This window comes from Canis aureus, chromosome 1, assembly GCF_053574225.1.
Source record: "Canis aureus isolate CA01 chromosome 1, VMU_Caureus_v.1.0, whole genome shotgun sequence".
NCBI classification, from domain to species: Eukaryota; Metazoa; Chordata; class Mammalia; order Carnivora; family Canidae; genus Canis; species Canis aureus.
In genome coordinates this window covers 93,665,222-93,686,788 of record NC_135611.1, presented here as the reverse complement: position 1 = coordinate 93,686,788, position 21,567 = coordinate 93,665,222, and the positions used below count along the sequence as shown (strand labels likewise).

Below are 21,567 nucleotides of genomic sequence, written 5' to 3'. Positions count from 1 at the left end.
CTTCATAACACAAATTCCCAACCAGTGGTTTGGAATATGCTCGTAGGCCTTCTCTGGGAAGCTCTCCATACCACCACCCCATATCAGTAATTTTTGGGTCATGCCTTCATAGTGAGGCAGGGGTGCTGGAGGGCTGTGTTAGTGAAAGTGTTCATGGTTGTAAAAAAGAAATGCAGGTGATTTTGGCTTGTCTTAAGCAAGTATGGCATTTATTAGGAGGATGCTGAGTGTCTCAGTGAATCTAGGAAATATCCAAACAAGCAAGATCAGGCCCCTAAGATGGGGTGGCTAGAGTCCCCCCCATGGGTCCGGGAGAGCCCTGGAGGGAACCATCTGCAGGAGACCCAATGGGCTCCCGCTGCTTGTCCCCAGCCTTGCTTTCCTCAAGGACTTTCTCTTGCCTGTCACTCCAGTTCTTATCTCCTTGCCTCTCTACTTCTGCTCTTTCACTGTTGATTAGCTGTTCCTCTCCTGGATCCCTAGTGATCTCCAGGACGGAGGGGAAATGAAACAGTTCACTCCTACCACAGAAGGGCCAGGGATTCTTGAACCAAAAAAAACAGTAAATCCAATTGTCTGACAAGGGAACAGGTAGAAGAATTGGGTAGGAGGGGTTGGAATACATCCATTTCTCCTTATTCGGGATGTTTTGGGACTTGGTACTTTGGTATAAACTAGATTATCCTTTGTATACTTTAAAGTGGTTAAAATCTTATCAACATAAACAAAATTTTGCGTTAAATGTGCATTTTGCCACCAAAAAAAAAAAAATCCTATAAACCACTTCCTGCCCCCTCCCTGATTAATCCTAGTTTTCTTGGAAGGCGTGATTGTCTCTGTGTCATGGCCCATGTCAGGCATGCGCTCACTGAGGCTCCATTTTCAAGGGGCCCTCCTCTGTGACACCTTCTGGTCCCTCAGGCAGACTTGGGAACTCGGCCTTCTCCCAGAGGTGCCTTCTAGCAGCCTTGTATCATAGTTGGTTTTCCTCACGACAACCCTCCCAAGAAGGGGACAGAGACTGACCACCTGGCACCAGCTCTGGCTTTTATTATTAGACTCACAATCTAATGTTCCCACCAAGGGCTCCAGCACCATGGCTGGCAGGAGCCACTTTGGCTAGGGATGCTCCCAGCCGGAGAGTGGGCAAGGAACTCAGGCCTCATGTTCTCAGACCCAGACAAGAATTGTAGCACAAAAACCTCTCTAAAATTAAAGAAGAGCGAAATGGAAAGAAACCAAGAAAGAAGCCGAAAAAGGAGAAAAACTAATTAAAATGCTGGTTTCTGCTCTGTCACAGCTCATTAGGCCTCCAGATCCTAGGACGGTGGCTGGTGTGGCTTCCAACCTCACTTGGCCCTAGGGGGCAAGCAGGAGCCCTTGTACTCCCGCTGACAGGGATCCCTTCCTCTCTGCAAAGGCAAAAGGCAAACCAGCCTCCCGAAGCCCAGTTCCAACCCTGGGGTCCCCCTCTCTCTGACTCAGTTGCCAGCTTCTGAGGGGCTTGTTGTTTGGTGGCTCATGGGGATTGATACAATGGATGATGCCACACCTTCCTTCATCCCAGGGCCTTGTCTCACAGACCACACAGATAGGGACCATGCACCCAAATCATGAGTCACAATCTTGGGTTAGTGTCCTCAATGAGCACTAGAATCACCTGGCGGGGGGGGGGGGGGGGTGGCTCTGAAAAATCCTGATCCCTCCCTCTGGACTGATTTAATTGGAATCCTTTTGGATGGTGCCTGGAAAAGGCATTTTTATAAATGTTCTTTGGGAGATTCTGATGCACATATAGGATTGAAAATCTTGCCATTGGCAAGCCCCCCCCCGCCCCCCGAGATGGGAGACTTGGAACACTCCCCAATCCTATACTAACTCACTCTGTGCTCAAAACTACGCTCCTGTTCCATAGAATAGGACTGGGGCATGTTTAACAGTTCGGTGCAGTTTCTGTGCAGTCACTACGTGCCAAGGACTGTGCTGACTCCTCAGGAGGAGGACTAAAAGGTCGATGCTCAGCTTATCATCATCCTGATGTGATGCAGAGGAGGCTGGTAACTTGCTGAGGGTTGCACAGCTGCTGCATTGAGCTACCAAACGTGGCCTCCCCCTGCCCTGGGGAGGAAGAGGGGGTCCAGACACTGAGGGATCCCAGGGAGAGCTACATGCCAAGATTGGGTTAGAATGACATCCCCTGCTTCTCCTTGGTGCTAATTGTTCGCCTTTTTCTCGGTACCACGTGTAGTGTGTGAAATTTCCAATTTCACAGGGGAATCTGAAGGAAAGCTGGAGGAACATCGTGAAGATCTCTCTCAAGGAGCCAACCCCCACATCCTTAGAGAAATGAACAACCATTTTTGTTATGTGTATCAAATCACCAGGGTCTCACCCCTTTCAAATCAAACCCTGTACTCAGTCTTTTGTGGCCAGGTAAGAGTCATTGATTAAAGTGTTTCCTATGTGGGGCTCATAATTTCTTTTCCAGCCGGAAAATTTGTGTTATTGTTTGTGTACGTGTTTGTTTTGAGCTTCACCTAGAAAATAACCAGAGTTGGGTGGCAGGTGCTTTTTCATTTAGAAAGCACCTTTCAGAATTCTAAGGAAAGTATCAGGATCCCTTTTCAGGTGCTGCTCATTTGTGGCACTGATTTTTTAAAAAAATATTTTATTTATTTATTTGAGAGAGAGAGAGAGAAGAGAGGGCAAGTACAAGTGGGTGGAGGGGCAGAGGGAGAAGTAGATTCCCTGCTGAGGCAGAGAGCCCAATGCAGGATTTGATTCCAGGAATCTGAGATCATGACCTGAGCCCAAGGCAGATGCTTGACCGACTGAGCCACCCAGGTTCCCCACTGGATGTGTTCTTGGAAAGTTTTTACATTTTTCCTTCCTTCCTCTTCCTCTCCCTCCATCCCCCCTCCTCCTGCCCTCTTTCCCTCCCTACTTCCCTCCCTCCTTCCATCCTTCCTTTCTCAACTTACATTTTACATGAACTACAGGAAGCTGCTATTCAAAGGAATAACCTGATAAATCCTCCAGGAAAAAACTGTCAAGAAAAAAGTCAAGAAAAAATATTTTCTCTTTTTGGTAAATCTGTTTTTTTTTTTTGTTGTTGTTGTTGTTTGTGTTTTAGTGTTAGGCTTGAGTATTGACTCAAAGTCCCCTGAAAAGTTAGGAAGAGGGAGCCTTACATCTGGAGAATTCATATCTTGCTCTAAAGTTTCACTTTCTAGGACACATTTGTAAGAGGAGACTAGTTTCTTTGGATTGTAGTTTAATCCACTCCTGTCATCTACCCCTCCCCGCCCCCACCTTTTCTCCAGTGGTGCTTTAATATATTTATATGAGGAATAAAACCTTCCTCAAATATTTCTCTGAAAGAGGTGCTTTAATTAAATACACTCTGCAGATATGACTGCAAACCAGATTTAAAATGAGCTAGAAGGGTGCCCTGGTGAAATGCTCATGTGGACTGAGGGAGCGCGAGGAGGCTGGGCCCGGGTGATGTGGGGCTGGAGACAGGCTTGGAGCAGAGGGGCCTCAAAACGGGAGCCTTGGTCTTTCCTTCACATTACAACCTGGCTTTCCTCTACTATACCCTAAATCCCTTTTTGTTTTCACAGGATTCAGTGAGAGTCAAATTTCCTTCTTTCATTATGATCACAGGAATTGGTTCGTTAGGTAAATTCAGAAAAGAACATTAATAATTAAAGGAGGAAAAAATCCTACAAAAACAATAAAACAAAGTTCATTTATTTTCTCTTCTCAGTCTTTCAGCCAAGTAAACACAACAAGCATTTCATCCACTTCTGGAAAACACAAATGCTCAATTACACTTGCTTATCTGTTCTGGGTGTGTCTGGAACTATAGTTGTCAGTTTGCTATTTTGACGACTAGTAGTCATCAAAAGTAAAAAAAATACCGTGTTACATTAAGGCTGTGACACTGTTCTCAGAAAACGACCACTTAAAAAAGGACATAAATAGCTAGAAGAAACCCAGTTTATTGGATGGGTATCCCATACGAGTTATTGTTCAAATATATACCATGACTTCACTGTTTATTTTTGTTTTTCAATTTTTAAAAAACATTTTTATTTATTAGAGAGAGAGAGGGAGCATGAGCAGCAGGGTGGGCAGCGACCAGGGAGGAGCAGAGGGAGGAGGGAGAAGTAGCTCCCTCCTGAGCAGGGAGCTGGATATGGGACTCTATCTCAGGACCCTGGGGTGATGACCTGAGCCAAAGACAGACGTTTAACTGACTCAGCCACCCAGATGCCCCAGTTCAATTTTTATGAAATGGTTTGAGCATAACTCCTTGATTCAGTTTAGGGATAAGATCTTAAATGCCCATTCTTTTCTGTTTTTTGTTTGGCAAATCAATCTTTTTCTAACTTTCTGATTAGCTAACTCTGTTGTTTAAATTATCCTTATTTTACCTTTTTATTCCTTAAGGAATTGTTTCCATTTTGAGGAATCATATTGGGACCAAGATTGCAGTTGAGGAATTTTGCTTTTGGGGTATATAATTATGTGAATAATTTTGTGATGAATTGGGATTTCTTTGGGAAGATCTGTGTCATTAAACATGATAAAAATTCCTACCTGTCTTGCTTCAATTTATTATTCCTTTTTTGACTTTCACAGTTGCAGATCTGTCTAAACCTAGACCATATTTTCCAAGCAGGTTTGAGGGGGTCTGCGTTTGCAGAGGCTCCTGGGAAAATCTCATGGGCCCTCCATGTAAAAGTCATTGTACAAAGAGGCCATTTCCCTAAGATCACTTGACTGACCCAAAGTTACCTGAAACCTACAGACTCTGAATTATAAATAAGATTTAAAAAATGAGAGTGTACATGATATGTTTAACGTAAAAGAAGGTGGTTGATTTTAAATGCATAACTGAGAGGATTTATGAGTTATATGTGCACATTCAGCTGAGCTCCTGAATGCCTGGTCACTCTTAACTTATGATGGCCATAACTCTACTCAATTAGTTCCATTAAAGGAGCCCTCTGGCCTCTCTGAGGGCAGCCCATGTGTGACCAGTGATCCAATGGGCACTGATGTCCTTCTCTGAATAGGTGACCCATCCTAGCACTCCTGGGGACATGCAGGTTTGGAGAGGACCCCCTCCGGGAACCTTGCTGGCAGTGAGAAGAGCTGCACCCCCAGGCTCCCTGGGTCTGCTCCCACTGACCCCTCCCACTGGGTCTAGGGGCAGCTGGAGCTATTTCGTTCATCAGAACAAAGAGCCTGTGCTTAGTTTTACTCTCAGAGCTAGGAAATTTGGCAAAAACCGAGTCATGTCTAGGACTAGAGCTTTTCCTTGGTGCAAATGGGTCATTTTCAGGATGGGTTGTCGAAGCTTCTTCAGCAGAGTAATGAGCTCCCAGTGTGAAAGTTTCCCCTTGGGATTCTGTATCTTTTAGAGTGATCCTCCAGCATTCCTGTAAGTATGCATTTTTCTTGTCTTTATTTTAGAAGTACCCTGTAGCCCATGGTATAGTATCAATCCTCTGCACCTACCTGTAAGAATCACCTACTGGGGCTCCTTTGTTCTCTGTGGTGGCCACAGCTTTGCCTCTGATAGGACAGACAATAAACATAATATATGGCTGGATTTGCTATGTCTGTGTGGGAGGGTCACACGAGGGTGAGTGGTGGGGACTCTTTTCATTTCAACACCAGAAACCCCAAGGTGGAAGCACTGAACACCACCACGGCCTGCCCCACATATGGTGAAGGGCATTTGGGGGCTGCTAGAGTGCTGAGTCCCCAGAAGTAGGACTTTCTTTTTCTTTTCTTTCTTTTTTTTTGGGGGGGGGTAAAGATTTATTTATTTTAGAAAGAGCATGAGTGGGAGGGGCAGAGAGAGAGAGAGAGAATCTCAAGCAGACTCCATGCTCAGCACGGAGTCCAACTAGGGGCTTGATCTCACAATCTTGAGAACACAGCCTGAGCGCCAAAATCAAGAGTCAGATGGGGCCAGCAAGGTGCCCCCAGAATTAAGATTTTTAAGGGAAGAGGGAGAAGAGAAACCTCTGGCAAGGTAGGGAGTTTGCTCGAAGGGAAGAGAGTTGAAGGGACTCGTGTTGGGTCTGGGGCCTTTGGCTTGTGATTGGTTGGGATGCTTCTGAACCAGCCAGGCTGTGTCACTGTGTGTCCTGCATGCCTTAAATGAGTGTGGAGGGCGATTTATTCTAGGTTCTTCCACAGAGGAGGCCAGGACAGGGGCAATGTTGAGGGAGAGCTACAGTCTTGGAAAGTCCAACATTGGGAGACTTGGGATCCTAAAGAAATGGAATAAAGCATTTTTCCCCTCTTCCTGCCTGCTCTCTTTCCATTTTTTCATTCCTTTGTTGACAGCCTCGGTTTACCAGCGCTATATCAAGTGCTCTGCAAGGGCATCGTAGGGAGGGCTCTGGAGTGAGAGCACCTGGATTTGAATCCTGCTTCTGCCATGAAGTGAGTGACGGGCAAAAAGTGACTTAGAATCTCTTTTTTGGGGCAGCCCCGGTGGCGCAGCTGTTTAGCGCCGCCTGCAGCCCAGGGTGTGATCCTGGAGACCTGGGATCGAGTCCCGCATCGGGCTCTCTGCATGGAGCCTGCTTCTCCTTCTGCCTGTGTCTCTGCCTCTCTCTCTCTCTGTGTCTCTCATGAATAAATAAATAAAATATTAAATAAAAAAGAATCTCTTTTTTGTCTTAGTGTCCAGTCTGTGTGAAATGGAGGCAGTTATAGTATCTGTTTCATAATGTTACAGTTGTGAGCAGATGAGTTAGCATATTGAAAGCCCTTTATATCAGTGCCTGGCACAAAATAAATCTCAGTAAGTGCCAGCTGCTATTATTTGCATCTCATTTAATTACTTGAGGAAGGCATTTGTCCTCCCCCCAACTTTTTTTTTTTTTTTTTTTACTAAGGATACTGAGGCTCAGAAAAGCTAAGTAGTGTCAAAGCCAATTTCCAAACCCTAGCCTCTTTTGTCTCTAAACCGCATACTTTTTCTACCACTTCCTGCCACCCCCTTTGGTTGTCACCTGATTATCCCCGAGGCTTGTACCTACTGGATAATTCAACCTAAGGGGTTTGAAAAAAGGAACTCAGAACATTCCACTAGAGTGACAGGGCAACTAAGGTCTCTTGACAGAAGTTGGAACAAGGGTAACCACTTCTTGTTTAGGGCAACAAGAGGTGCTTTCTGCTCTGCTTTCCTGTCACTGTAATATTATGTCTGTAAATAGCATTTTTAGAAAGCTAGCTCCTTTCCCCTGCCCCCAATTAAAAATCCCTGTTTCCTTTTCCTCCTCGAACTGACACTTACTTAAATTGGTATCTTGAACTGAGAGAAATATCACACCTGTTTCAGTGGGGTGACTCACAGGGGCAGATCGTGGGTAATAGGTGTCATTGCTGCAAGTACTAGATTCACGGTGAGAAAATTCGCTATCGTGAAGGTTCACATGTCATTGCATAAGGGAATTTCAGCAGGGTGAAGGATACCATCCTTTGTTTCTTTTTTTGTTTGTTTGTTTGTTTTGGATACCATCTTTTGTTCATTGATTTGTTTGGTCTCCCAGTCCTGATGGTTCACTAAATTGATTTCACAGTCTCATATGGAATCACTCAATTTGTATTTATTAAGCTCCTTCTATGTGCTTAGTATTGTATTTTGCCGTGTGGGGCGGGGCAGGAGATGAGCTATGTAAGGAGTAGAAGATACAGCCTGTGCCCTCTCGGAGTCTCTGGACTTTACTACGGCAATGAGATGTGGCAAGTGTGACTCTCAGAGGGTGCTGCAAACTCCGATGCCTTCATGACCAGGCAGGATTCGTGACTGTCAGAAGCAGTGGGGCCTGAAATAACCATGAGTGATGGGAACTGGGTGAAATGGAGAGTACAAGTCCGCTTCCCGCAAGGTGTTCAAATTATTCAAGTTCAAATCTAAAACAACAAAAGGCTCTGTGATCTCATAAAGCTGATCTGAAGCTGAATCTTTCCTGTAGCCATGTGTTTTGACTTCTATTTAAGAATATCGAACAATGAGGGGCACCTGAGTGACTCGGTCGGGTAAACATCTGACTCTTGGTTTCCACTCAGGTGGTGATCTCTTGGGGTCGTGAGATTGAGCCCCACACCGGGCTCTGCACTCTCTCTCTCTCTGCCCTTCCCTCTGCTGTCTCTCTCAAATAAATAAAATCTTTAAAAAATATCGAAAATGATACTGAATTATTATCAATAGTTTGTGGAATTCAATCTTATTATGTTATAATCAAGTCTTAAATTAATAAGGCAAAAAAATTAATAAGGCAGTATCTGATTATGGACCAAGATACTGCTACTTCTCTGGGTTCCGTGACGTTAGAAATAATTTTAGAAATGATGAGGTCTTGGGGCTGAGGGCCAAGAATATTTGACAGTAAGGAATAGGAAGACCAGGTGGAGAGGAGGTTTGGGAAAAGTGAGGAAATTGGAATCTAATGGAAGATCTATGTATGGAGAAGGAGGAAATATCCTCTAGGGATATCTTCTGAAGTGTCTTAAATATTAGGCCCCATATTTTAGACTTTGTGCTATAGACAATAAGAAGCCATTAGAGTTTGAGATGGGAAAGCAGGCTATTCATCTGATGATTATTTATTCAGGGTGGTTTGGGAGTGGGTAGAGGCTGGCAAGAGGGAGGCTATGACAAAGCCATTGAAGGAATCTGGAAATAGAATCTGGACTGGGTGGGAGGGTCATAGAGAAGAAAGGGGCCATTAACTGTCAGGGGTGGGAAGAAATAATCAAGCAGCTTATTTTAACGGTGCTTTAATGGTGCGTGGGGTGCAGGGATGGGGAGACTGGCCCCTTTAAGTCAGCTGGACTGGGCTGAGTTGCGAAGTGAAGGTGAATTATTTAATCAACAGGAATGAAGTATTGATTGAGGGAAGAATTACTCTGCCAACATAAGGACACAGTGTCCTTTATTTTACAGATTTGCATTCTCCGTGACCTGAGTGAGATGAACCTCAGGACTAAGGATAAAAGAGGAGGCCAAGTCAAACCTTTTGGGGAGGGATTTTTTTTTTTCATAGTGTGTTTTTGGCTGTAGGGCCAGAGCAGGGAACTTTCAGGATTACCGCACGGTGGGATGTTCAGAGGCAGTGGATTCTCTTGGATTTAGGTGGGGGTTTTTGTTATTCTTCTGAATTTTCTTCCTACTGTGAAGGTTTCATTGTTGTAAATAGAATTTAGAGGCTTATGAAGATGTATGTTGCTTATTCAAGAAGAACATGGGGAGAGAAGACACAGGGATGCACCATGCCCAGTTCTCATGTCTGAACAGAGGCTCAGTCTTGCCTCACTTCACAAAGAGGCAGCGCTGTACTCAGGGGCTCCCACCTGCCACCAAAGTGGAGGGATTTCAATAAATGAGTAAATCTCTGTAGACCTGCCTTGCAACCTCAAACCTTTTGAGGTTAAAGAGGGAAGACACTGTTATGATATTAGGTTTCTGTGAAAATAAAGGCAATTTTGAAAACACAGTAGCCAATTAAAAAAAAAAGATTTGATTTACTAATTTGAGAGCATGAGAGGGAGAGCTAGCAAGCAAGCACGAGGAGGGGGAGGGGAAGAGGGAGAGGAAGAAGCAGACTCCTTGCCGAGCAGGGGGCCCGACACGGGTTCGAACCCAGGCCCCCAGGATCCCGACCTGAGCTGAAGGCAGACGCTTAACCACTGAGCCACCCAGGTGCCCCCACAGTAGCCAATTTTGAGAAGAAAAACTCCGAGAGAAATTTACAAGATTGAGTTGGGACAAGTTCAATTTGAAAAGCTGCTGGAGAGGTCCAAGGGAAGTGCCAGTAGAAGTTGGGAATGTGGAGCTGACATTTGGCTGGAGGTCAGGGAAGCCACTAAGAACGGCTATAGATTTGGTGGACTCCCATCTGGGTAATTACCTGCGTAGCCCTGGTGCTTGAAGCCATAATAATGAGTTTCTGGTGGAGAGAGACCAGGAGGAGATAGAATTTGTTTGTTCAAACCACAAATGTTTGAGGGGCCGCTGTGCATTCGGCATAGGCTGAGTGGTGGGCAGGGGGAGCAGCCAGAGGAGGCTGCGGACGTGATTGCGGGATGACAGGAGGGCATCGGGCAGCCCCCCTAATGTCCTGGTACTCAAGGGGGGAGAGCTTGGTGAAAACAAGCCAACGAACAGGGACAAATAGTGCATTAAAGTATAAGCTGGCCGCTGAGAACATGCCCACTGGGTTTTCCTGTATCTGGCAGAGATACAGGCAGAGGTAGAAGCAGGCTACCCAAGCAGGGTGCTGGTTTACCTTGGGGTTCCGGGAGAGCTGTCAGGGTGCAGGCCAGGCCGCAGGGGATTGAGGTGCCAGGGGGTGGGAGGCAGGGGAGGCTGAGCACCAGGGCCGCTGTGCAGCGCCCGAACTTCAGCAAGAAAGGGAAGGAGAAATTGGGTGCCCGATTTCATTCTGCTGCCTTCCCTGGTTGGAACAGGCAAGAACCCTTGGGGGGATTAGGTTTTGAACGAAAGATTTGAAAGTGATCCAAAGCAAGGATCTGAAAACACGGTATCAACTACAAGGGAGGTCAGGTGGGGTGGGCAGGGGGTGTGGGAGATCCTACAGACGCACTTTGATCTTTGCTAGATTGGGAGAATGAGGAGGGGACAGTTTGAGTAAAATTGATCCTCACAAGTAAAATGACAGATGCTTTAAAAAAAAAAAAAGGAATAACTTTTAAAGAGGTGATGCTTGGGTGCTTTCATGCATTGCCTTTTTCCTTTGTAGGCATTTTTTTCCCAGCTTTATTGAGATATAATGGACAAATAAGATTGTACTATGTGATCATTCAATATGTATATACATCGTGAACAGAGTCGCACCACTGAGTTAATGAACACATCACATCCATCACCTCATATTTCCTTTCCTTTTTTTTTTTTTTTTTTTTGTGAGAACTCATAAAGTTCTGCTCTCTTAGTAAATGTCCATTATACAGGACAGTGCTCAAGTAGTCACCATGTTGTACTTTAGATGGAAGTTTGTACCCATGTACCAACCACTGACAAACCATCATTCTACTCTGTTTCAGATTCCACATGTAAATGATACCATGCAGCATATTTTTCTTTCTCTGTCTGGCTTATTTCACAGCATAGAGCCCTCTAGGTTCATCTGTGTTACTGCAAGTGGCAGGGTTTCCTTCTTTTGGTTTTAAGATTGAATAATATTCCATTGTGTGTATATACCACGTTCATTTTACCTGTTCACCCATCCATGGACATTTAGGTGGCATTCACATCTTGGCTATTGTGAATAGTGCTGCAATGAACATGGGAGTGTAGATATCATTGAGGTGGTGATTTAATTTCCTTTGGAAATGTACCCTGAAATGGAATTGCTGGGTTGCAGGATGGTTCTACTTTTAATTTCTTATTTTTTAAAAGATTTTGTTTATTTACTCATGAGAGACACAGGTAGAGGGAAAAACAAGCTCCCTGCAGGGAGCCAGATGCAGGACTTGATCCCAGGACCCTGGGATCATGACCTGAACCGAAGGCAGACGTTCAACCACTGAGCCACCCAAGTGTCCCTTCCCAACAGCATTTATTGAGGACACCATTTTTTTTTCTCATTGTATAATCTTTGCTCCTTTGTCAGAAATTAATTGAATATATACATGGATTTATTTCTGGTCTCCTATTTGGTTTCATTGATCTGTGTGTCTGTTTTTATGCCAATTCCATACTATTTTGATTCCTATAGCTTTGTAATGTTTGAAATCAGGATGAGTGATGACTCCATCTTTATTTTTCTTTTTCAAGATTGCTTTGACTATTTGGGGGTGTTTTGTGGTTCTACACAGAAAGAGAAGATTGTTATTTCTCTCTCTAAAAAATATACCATTGGTATTTTATTGGGAATTGGGTTAAATCTATAAAAAGCTTTGGGTGTATGGATATTTTAAAAAATCTTAATTCTTCCAATTTATCAGCCTAGAATCTTTGCATTTATTTGTGTCTCTTTCAGTTTCTTTCATCAGTGTTTTAGTTTTCAGAATATAGGTCTTATACCTCCTTGGTTAAATTTATTCCTAAGTAATTTATTCTTCTTGATGCTAGTGTAAGTAGAATTGTTTTCTTAATTTCTTTTTCTAATAATTTGCTGTTAGTGTATAGAAACTCAACTGATTTTTGTGGATTGATTTTATGTTCTATCATTTTACTGAATTTGTTTATTTTAGCTTTTTGGTGGTGTCTTTTGGGTTGTCTATGTATATAATATCATCTGTAAACAGTTAATTTTACTTCTTCCTTTCTGATTCTGATGCCTTTTCTTTCTTTTTCTGGCCTACTTGCTCTGACTAGGACTTCCTCTTTTTTTTTTTTAAAGAATTTATTTATTTATTCATGAGAGACACACACAGAGAGAGAGGCAGAGATACAGGCAGAGGGAGAAGCAGGCTCCACGCAGGGAGCCCAACGTGGGACTCAATCCTGAGACTCCAGGATCACGCCCTGGGCTGAAGGCGGCACTAAACTGCTGAGCCACCCAGAGATCCTCCTGACTAGGAGTTCTTATACTATGTTGAATAACTGTCTTGTTCCTTATATTAGAGGAAAAGCTTTTCACCATTGAGGATGATGTCAGCTATGGGCTTGTCATATATGGCTGTTATTATGTAGTGCTATGTTCCTTCTATATGTTGAGAGTTTATCATGAAAGGATGTTGAATTTTGTTGAATTTTTTTTTCTGCATAATGAGATGGCCATATGATTGTTATCCTTCATGTTGTTACTGTGTTTCACACTTACTGATTTGTGGATGTTGAACCATCCTTATATCTCAGGAATAAATCTCACTTGATCGTAGTTTAACCTTTTTAATAAATGTGCTGTTGAATTCAGTTTGTTAACATTTTGTTGAGGAGTTTTGCATTTATGTTCATCAAGGATATGGGCCTATAATCTTCTTTTCTTGTAATGTCCTTGTCTCCCTCTGATTTCAGGGTAATTCTGGCCTTGGAAAATGAATTTGAAAGTATTACCTCCTCTTCTAGTTTTAAGATTTTATTTAAAAAAAAGATTTTATTTAGTTATTGAGAGAGAGAGAGAGAGCATGTGTATGAGCAGGGGGAGGGGGAGGGTCAGAGGGAGAAGCAGACTCTCCACTGAGTAGGGAGTCCAAAGCGTGCTCAATCGCAGGACCCTGGGATCACGATCTGAGAAGACACTTAACTGACTGAGCCACCCAGGTGCCCTTCCTCTTTTATTTTTTGTAAGAGTTTGAGAAGGATTGGTATTCTTTATTTTTTTATTTTGTTTCAAGTTTTTATTTAAATTCTAGTTAGTTAACATATAGTGTAATATTAGTTTTAGGAGTGGAATTTAGTTTTAGAGTGGAATTTAGAGATTCATCACTTACTATAATACCCAGTGCTCATCACAAGTGCCCTTCCTAACCCCTATCACCCGTTTAATCCCCTCCCCTCCATCAACCCTCTGTTCTCTATATAGTTGAATCTGTTACATGGTTTGCCTCTCTCCTTTTCCTTCTATGTTCATCTCTTGTTTCTTAAATTCCACAACGAGTGAAATCATATCGTATTTGTCTTTCTCTGACTGATTTCATTTAGCACAATACACTCTAGTTCCATCCACTTTGTTGCAAATGGCAAGATTTCATTCTTTTTTATGGCTGAGTAATATTCCATTGTATATACACCACATCTTCTTTATCCATTCATCTGTCAGTGGACAATTAGACTCTTTCCATAGTTTGGCTATCATTGATAATGCTCTGGGATGCCTATGTCCCTTTGATCAGTATTTTTGTCACCCAGGCATCCTTTGGGTAGGACTAGTATTCTTTAAAAATCTGTTAGATTCACTAGCAAAGCTACCTAGACCTGGAATTTTCCTTGATGGGAGGTTTTTGATTATCTTTGCTTTCCATTTTCATGGGATTTTTAGGCATGTTAAAGCACACTTTGGGACGCCTGGGTGGCTCAGCAGTTGAGCATCTGCCTTCGGCCCAGGGCATGATCCTGGAGACCTGGGGTTGAGTCCCACTTCAAGCTCCCTGCATGGAGCCTGCTTCTCCCTCTGCCTGTGTCTCTGCCTCCCTCTCTGTCTCTCTCTGTGTCTCTCATGAATAAATAAATAAAGTCTTAAAAAAATAATAAAGCACCACCTCAATGGTTAGGAACACAGGCTTTAGAATCCAATTTGAGTCCCACTATGTGAACTTGGGCAAGTCACTTCATCTCTCCAAGCCATAGTTCCCTTATCTGGAGAATGGAGGGTAATGATACCTGCCTATTAGGAGTGTTGAGAAGGATAAATGCCATTAAGTATGTAGAATATTTAGGACAGCGTCATGCACACAGTTAACACTTGGTAGGTGTTAACAATGATTATTATGTGTCTTGAAAATTTTAGGCTTCCCCAAACTTAAAGTTAGCACTCCTGGACTTCTCTGGCTCTCAGTACTTGGTGAAGAATGTTGACACTGGAGCCAAATTGCTGTGTTATCTCTCTTGTGTGATCTGGGGCAGGCGAACCTTTTGTACTAGTTTCCGCATCATTAGAAAGGAGGGTAATAACAGTACCGACTTCATGATGTTGAGGTTAAATGAGTTAATATTTGTTTTTGTTTATTTAATGAGGGTTACTATTTGTTAAGTGCTAAGAACAGTGCTTGCCACACAGTCACTGCTACACAAACATTTGTCAAGTAAATAAAAATGAGCTTCCTCTCTGTTGTTGCTGTTTGTTCTTCTGGAGTCATGACATCCCATCCTTCTCTGCACTCATCCTGGCAGGGACAACTCCTCACTTAGTACCTGCAGCAGTTGGTTCAACATCTTAAAAGAAATTGGACCTGGGGGACCTGTGTGGCTCAGTCGGTTAAGCAGCTGACTCTTGGTTTCGGCTCAGGTCATGATCTCAGGGACATGGGATCGAGCCCCACGTGGATCTGCTTCCCGTCCCTCTGGCCCTCCCTCCTCAAATAAATTTAAGAAAAAAATTGGACGTTTATTTGCCTTAGAGGGTCATTTTTTTAAAAGATTTTATTTATTTATTCATTCATGAGAGACACAAAGAGAGAGAGAGAGAGAGAGAGAGAGAGAGAGAGGCAGAGACACAGGCAGAGAGAGAAGCAGGCTCCATGAGGGAGCCTGATGCGGGACTCGATCCTGAGGCTCCAGGATCACACCCTGGGCTGAAGGCAGGAGCTAAACCACTGAGCCACCCAGGATCCCCAAGAGGGTCATTTTTACAAAAGGTGATGATGCCCAGGAACGGGGTAGGTGGCTGTCTGCTTGGAATGGAATGGGAGCAAACTTCCTCAGTGCCAGTCTGTATCCTTGCAGCCTGAGGCTGTCTTGTTTGCTCTTCTGATTTCTCATCAGCTACAGGTGGCATGTTTTTCTGACTTAACTGGCCCCTCTTGACCCAGCAAAGAGCTTTGAGTTTGTGTGTGCTTAATGTGAAGTTGACACAGTCTTGTCTGTTTTATCCTTTCTGGCTAAATTAGGAAATGGAGGATTAGTGCATAAGCCCTGGAAATTAAAGCCATTTTGGGGTGCTGGGAAGACAAAAGCAAGTGTTGGGGAAGCATCAGCCACTGTTTCTCTTGCTAACTGGTGGTGGTTTTTTTTTTTTTTTTTTTAATAACAAGTATGAGCTCCACAGCTATTCTCTGAGCCTCATCAGATCCACACAGTTTCCTAAAGACCTGGAAATTTTGTTATCCACAGATTCATTCTGGAGAATCTTATTTTTTTTTCTTTTCTCCAAAGTCCTCAGTTCAGACAAATCATTCTGTGGGTCTCTAATTATTCTTGCCAAGCTAAGCAGATGACCTTGGAAATACAGGGACTCCTTAAATGAAAATTATATTTGAATACTTGGAGGAAGATCAAAATCCTCTTTATTTTATTTTTTAAAGATTTTATGTGTTTATTCATGAGAGACACAGAGAGAGAGAGGCAGAGACACAGGCAGAGGGAGAAGCAGGCTCCCTGCGGGGGAGCCTGATGTCGGACTGGATCCCAGGCCTCGGGATCACGACCTGAGCCAAAGGCAGACGCTCAACCGCTGAACCACCCAGGCGTCCCTCAAAGTTATCTTTAAAATGTACATGCCTTCGGCACTTTCTTAAGGCATGTTCATAAGATGAAGCACCCATGCAATGATGGAGTGGTGCCTTTTCTTCGGCGACTGTCCTCCTGGGACCAACCACTCAATTCATTTCAACCGGGCTTATCCTCATCTTGGAAAACATGTTTTTCTACAGGGTCCCGACAACATAAGGCAGACCTTGGCAGATTTTCAAACTCCTCATTTTGGCTCATGGCAGCCAGACCTTTGACTCTGGAATGCCCAGATGATGCAGGCTTGCTTTGCATTCCCTCAGATGCCCTGAAGTGCAGAAGGAGGATGTGATGTCCTCATAAGGTAACAAATACCTTTTCTGAGTCACGGAGGCATGGTGATATCAGAGCTGGCTCCAGTCTGTCAGGAAAAGGCATCTTCTTGGAGGGAAAATGGGAGTGAGTAGATGGGAATGGTGCTGGGATTGGGATCCAAACACTACCACTCAGGAGTCTGGTGGATTCTGTATATTAGTTTCAGGATTTCTTTGCCTCCATCTTTTGATAAACAGTACTCTTGTGGGGCAAGCTTCTCTATGGGTAATAGCCTCAGGAAAAAGAAAAAAAAGCAAAATAGCTTTTGCTCTTCTGAGGCCAGAGCTTCCCAGCTCCAGTCTAGCAAGGTGCTCTAGAGATCAGTGAACTCTCTCTAGATGAGGCCTCTGCTTTCCTCCAACAAGAGTAACAAGAATAACAAAACAACAAAAGGGCTATTGATTTTATCTGGGCTCAGGAGGTTTACTAATAACTGTACTGAACCTTGTGATACTTTATAAATGGGCAGGCCAAGTGGAGATTTGTAGAGGAAACCAGAAACATCTCCATAATCCTGGAGAGACAGCCTCCAAATCACACGTGGCATTGGATTTTCCTAGTGAGACAGGAAGTGGGACATTAATTGTGGAATTAGATCTTACTGCTAACTTAGGAGTTTTGTGGTTTACTTAGCCTAGGCCACTGGGAAATTTCCCCAAGGGCCTCCCATCTGTGGTCAATAACTTCGTACACTCAGGTGCAGTCACCTAATTCAATATATACAGATCAATATGTTGTTCCCAAAGCTAATTTAACAACACTGACTTCTGGTTGTTTATCTTCTATGGCTTTCACTTAAAAAGTCTAAGATTTCAGGGGAGGGAGGCATGCTTCCCAGGATAGGGGGTATTAAGAAGCCCCATGTGGGGCCCAGAACAAAGTCTACTTCCAGCAGGTGGAGACAGTTACGTGAGATTTATGGACCAAGATGATAAACGTGAACTTCATGTCTTACCGTGATTTCAGAACATCTCAGCCTCACACATGCAGACTGAGCACTTCAAATCCTGCCATGTGTCTCAGAGCACAGAAAAGATTGTGAACACTTACCGTTGCTTAATCTGCTTGTGATCTTTTACAAGACGAAATATTCTAGATCTTATTACTGTTTTTGTGAAAATGTCCCAGTTTCAGAAAGGGCTTTCCCCCTTTATATATATATTTTTGTAAATATTTTATTTACTTATTTGAGAGAGAAATACGGACAGCAGGAGAGGGAGAAGCAGACTCCCCACTGAGCAGGGAGTCTGATGTGGGGCTTGATCCGAGGACCCTGGGATCACTACCCGAGCCAAAGGTAGATGCTTAGCCAACTGAGCCACCCAGGCACCAAGCTTTTCCCTTTATAGAATGGAGTTTGCTTATTAAGTCTCAGTAGGTTGGACTTATTGTTTGCTCTAATAACCCAGGTAAGGCCAAGTGGTAAGAGCTGTAATCCTCAACTGTAATGTCAGTGGCAAGGGCCCTAAAACATCTGAACAGCTGGTAAAGCTGCATGTCTGTGGATTCTCCATGGGAGGTGAGTATATGGCATTTACTAAACATATTATGTGCTAAATGCATCACATCCATTTTCTTATTGAATACTTAAGGCAGTCTCACGAGACAAGATTTGTTATCCTCATTTCACAGGATAAGAACCAAGGCTTAGATTGATTGGCAAGAGTCCCAGAGCTGTGTGCCCACTCACTGGTTTCTATGGGCCCTTGCTGGGCAGTTAAGAGAACACGAAATATCGATCCTGTTGCATAGAATCTTCTTGGCATTCTACCAAGGCTCTGCGTGATCATTTCCTCCTTCTGTTCCAAGAAGGAAGATTCTTAACACCTGCAAAGCCAACACCATTGCTGGCTCACTGCCTGATTATAAGCCAGACACAGTTTTCTCAAGCTATCCTAAGAATGGGGTGTATTTTTAATAAATGGCCTGGTGCCCTGTGGACTCACAAAGATTTGTTGAGAAATAGTCATTTATTAGAGCTGATAACACTTCCTCTGTACATGAGTATACTTTGGGCAAGATCAAAGTCATATGAGGACCCTGCTCAGGTGTACTAACTCTCCCAAACAAATCTCTAAGTAGTTGGGCTGGGTGTTTTATCCCATGTTCCCTAAAGAGGTCACTATCCTCAATTAGTCTGGCCAGGTAGTGATCAGCTCTCTGTGAAACGGTGTCCTCTCTTGGTAGGTTAGGGAGTTGTCTATTTACGTGTTGTCTGTCATAGGCTAGTAAGTCCACCAGCAGAACCGTGTCATGACTCAGGTTCTGGGCAGGGTGTGGAATCCCTGAATATAGCATTTGTGGTTTGTAGGCACATTTCAGAGGGCAGGATTGGTTCTTCAGTGAAACCAGGGCACCATAATATGGAGATAAGACGACTTCCCAGTATAGTAACTTCTAGCCAAATTATACCTTCCCTTCCACCTCAGTGATACAATAGGGATGAACTGTTCATCACTTACGGTTCTGTATTTCAGCCTTATCATCCCCACGGATTCACATGAAGAACCGAGAAGGGTACTTTCCCCCAAGGCCTGCTTTTTCATTCTTGAGCGTAAACAGTTTCGAAAACAATCATCTGTTGACAGTCTGAATCAACTGACCACGTCTCCACCTTCCCACACCCCTTCTGAGTAAAAAGAAGAGATAAAGAACAAGGCTGGGAAGGAGGAAGGGCAGAAGTATTTATTGAGACTGAAATGGAACATCGTTCTCTTTAATGAGTTAACAGCACAGTGTGTTAAGAGGCTCGTTACAAACTCACTCCAAAATAAGGATGACCTGCAGTTCACGAACAGCTCTGCCAACTCCCGTGCCTTAGATCTGAGCAAACTGCCAAGGGGGTAGGACCTTTCAGCCCATGACAAATTATGGATTCAACTGCATCGATATTTAGATTTATTTCCACTGCACAACATCAATATTTCCCTTTGAAGACTCACATTGAATCACTGGTCCACGTTTATGATGTGTACTCGACAATCTAGGATCATTCCCTTATAGCTTTCAGGGTACAGGTAGTCAACATTGAACATTTGTTTACTTTTCCACCATCTTTGGCACAGTTTCTGGTTTTCTTAAATATAAAAAAGCACAGGTTTAAATTGGCTATACTGCAGAAACGTGACTATTTTGGATCTCCGTGTAAATACAAGTTTTTATGTTAAATGTTATTTTTAAGATGAGTGCTGAAGCACAGATTTTAATAAACTATTTCCATAAATTAGCATAAGAAGGGAAATGGATTGTAATGACCAGGGCTGAGATTACTAGACTACTAGTTGGAACCATCCTCCCTTGAGGAGATGAGTTTCATACAATGGAAGAATTTCCCTGAACCACTCATAACCAAGATCTCATGTTGTGGGACTTCCTTTGCAAGAAGACACTGGCCAATGTGACTTGTTCAGTCCATCAGATCCATATTAAAATACAACTTAGCTGGTAGCTTGCCACTGTTGTTTAGGCCCTAATGGGTACAAAAGGGCAAAGTCCTGTCATTTTTAAGTGGGTCTAGTTGATCTTGGAAGAATGAAGCCTTCCAATTGGATAAAAACACATCCAGCCTTGTATGAGTGACACCTTTGTATACAATCGTATATAGAGCTGATATGGATTCCCTCATAGCAGCAGAATCTGGGGGTTGTAGATAAATGGTGATGCCACCTTGGAGTATCTCCATAATACATATCTGCTTTGAGGCTGACACACAGACGTGGAACAATCAGACAACATGATATTTCATTCTTGTGCTCCTGAGAGAGGAGTTTGGATAAGCCCCAAAGCAGATCTGGATTGAGATCATAGTTATTATTCAAGTACAAGGAAAGCTCTTTATTTCACATTGACAGTTCAATTCTGATCTCTGTCTGGCAACTTATATGAAAATAATAAATATATACATATATATATATCTAGCTCTATACTGAACACTGGGGTAGGAGTTACCAGTGTCCCAATACAGTACATTGAAAAAAGAACCTTCCCACAAAACCCCACACCCATCTTAAAACTCTGATTGCAGAATTGTGCTGGTCTGTTTTCTTTCAAAGTTGTTTCTTTGAAATTGGCTGGAGATGAGTTAAAAATGGACAATTTGGCACATTAATGGGGGGGAGGGTGTTTATATGCATTATAATCTATAAAAATGTGAGAAGTCAAAGGAAATCCATGCCAATAGAAAGCGAGTAAAAATTTGTAATCAGAGAGTATTTTTTTAAAAACTCAAAACACTGGACTGTGTATGAGAAAGCAATTTTTCTTCCATATCCATGTCCTAATCCAACAATTATGACTCTATTTACTTCCAAACTTTAGAATTTTTAAATTGCAGACAATCCAGCTTTCTTTTTCATGTATTTTCTTTCATGTTACCCCACCCCCAAAGCCCAGAACCCCGAGAGTGAAATCTGTGAATCCAAATATAGAAAATAATCTGGAAGTTTCTATATCAAATCCAATGTACAGTTGGCCATTAATGTTTTTCTTTTCCTTATTTAATGTTTGAATTTGCTAAGAGATGACTCTTATGGAGCTGTCCTTCATCATTCCTGGTCCTATGAAGCCAGGGACTCTAGAACTGAGAGGTCTGGGTGAACGAGATAGTGTCAGATTTGTCTACTGCGAAGCCTCCATTGACATAGGACTTCTTGGTATCTGAGTCTTCATTATCCAGTATTGTGGATTCCAAGGCAAACGGGTTCACGATATTGACTTCAGATGAAACATCCATCTGCTCCAGCTCCTTCTTAGAGAGCTTCTCCACAATGCCTGTCCCAAACGCATCACCGAGGACGTTCACCATGGTCCTGAACCGGTCCCTGGGGAAGAGAGAGGGTGAGTCTGACAGGAGGCCTCAAGTTCATTTCCATCTGCCACTGGGGAGAGAAAAGGATCTGAAGAACTCAGTTATGAATTAAGCAAATGGAGAGAATGCCATCCTCATGGCTGGACCAGAGAGGCTCTTCTCACAGGCCTGGGGAAGAAGGTGGCTCAAAGTATAGAATGAGCAAACGCGTTCCCTGGGTCTGTGCTCCCCAGAAGTCACAACGACCCTCCTGAATCCAGCCCGTCTCCCCAAATTC

The 21,567-nt window shown here is 43.2% G+C and overlaps 2 protein-coding genes across 17 annotated transcripts in view; one reads left to right on the top strand and one right to left on the bottom strand.

The window, feature by feature from the left end:
- SPATA6L (spermatogenesis associated 6 like) overlaps positions 1-21,277 on the top strand; it is a 65,471-nt gene extending 44,194 nt beyond the window's left edge. For 12 of the 16 annotated variants that reach the window (XM_077909146.1, XM_077909160.1, XM_077909149.1 and 9 more), the window contains one exon: positions 2,273-2,476. The gene's annotated coding sequence lies outside the window, so the exon portion shown is untranslated. Of the gene's footprint in view, positions 1-2,248; positions 2,477-2,999; positions 4,603-17,892; positions 18,003-18,960 lie in introns of those variants that run through there. The other 4 variants (XR_013386057.1, XR_013386056.1, XR_013386054.1 and 1 more) reach the window with 4 other exon arrangements.
- Positions 19,144-21,567, bottom strand: part of SLC1A1 (solute carrier family 1 member 1) — a 79,674-nt gene continuing 77,250 nt past the window's right edge. The window contains exon 12 of the mRNA XM_077909084.1: positions 19,144-21,303. Within this exon, the coding sequence (XP_077765210.1) occupies positions 21,057-21,303 (247 nt within the window). The 3' untranslated portion in view covers positions 19,144-21,056. The remainder of the gene's footprint in view (positions 21,304-21,567) is intronic.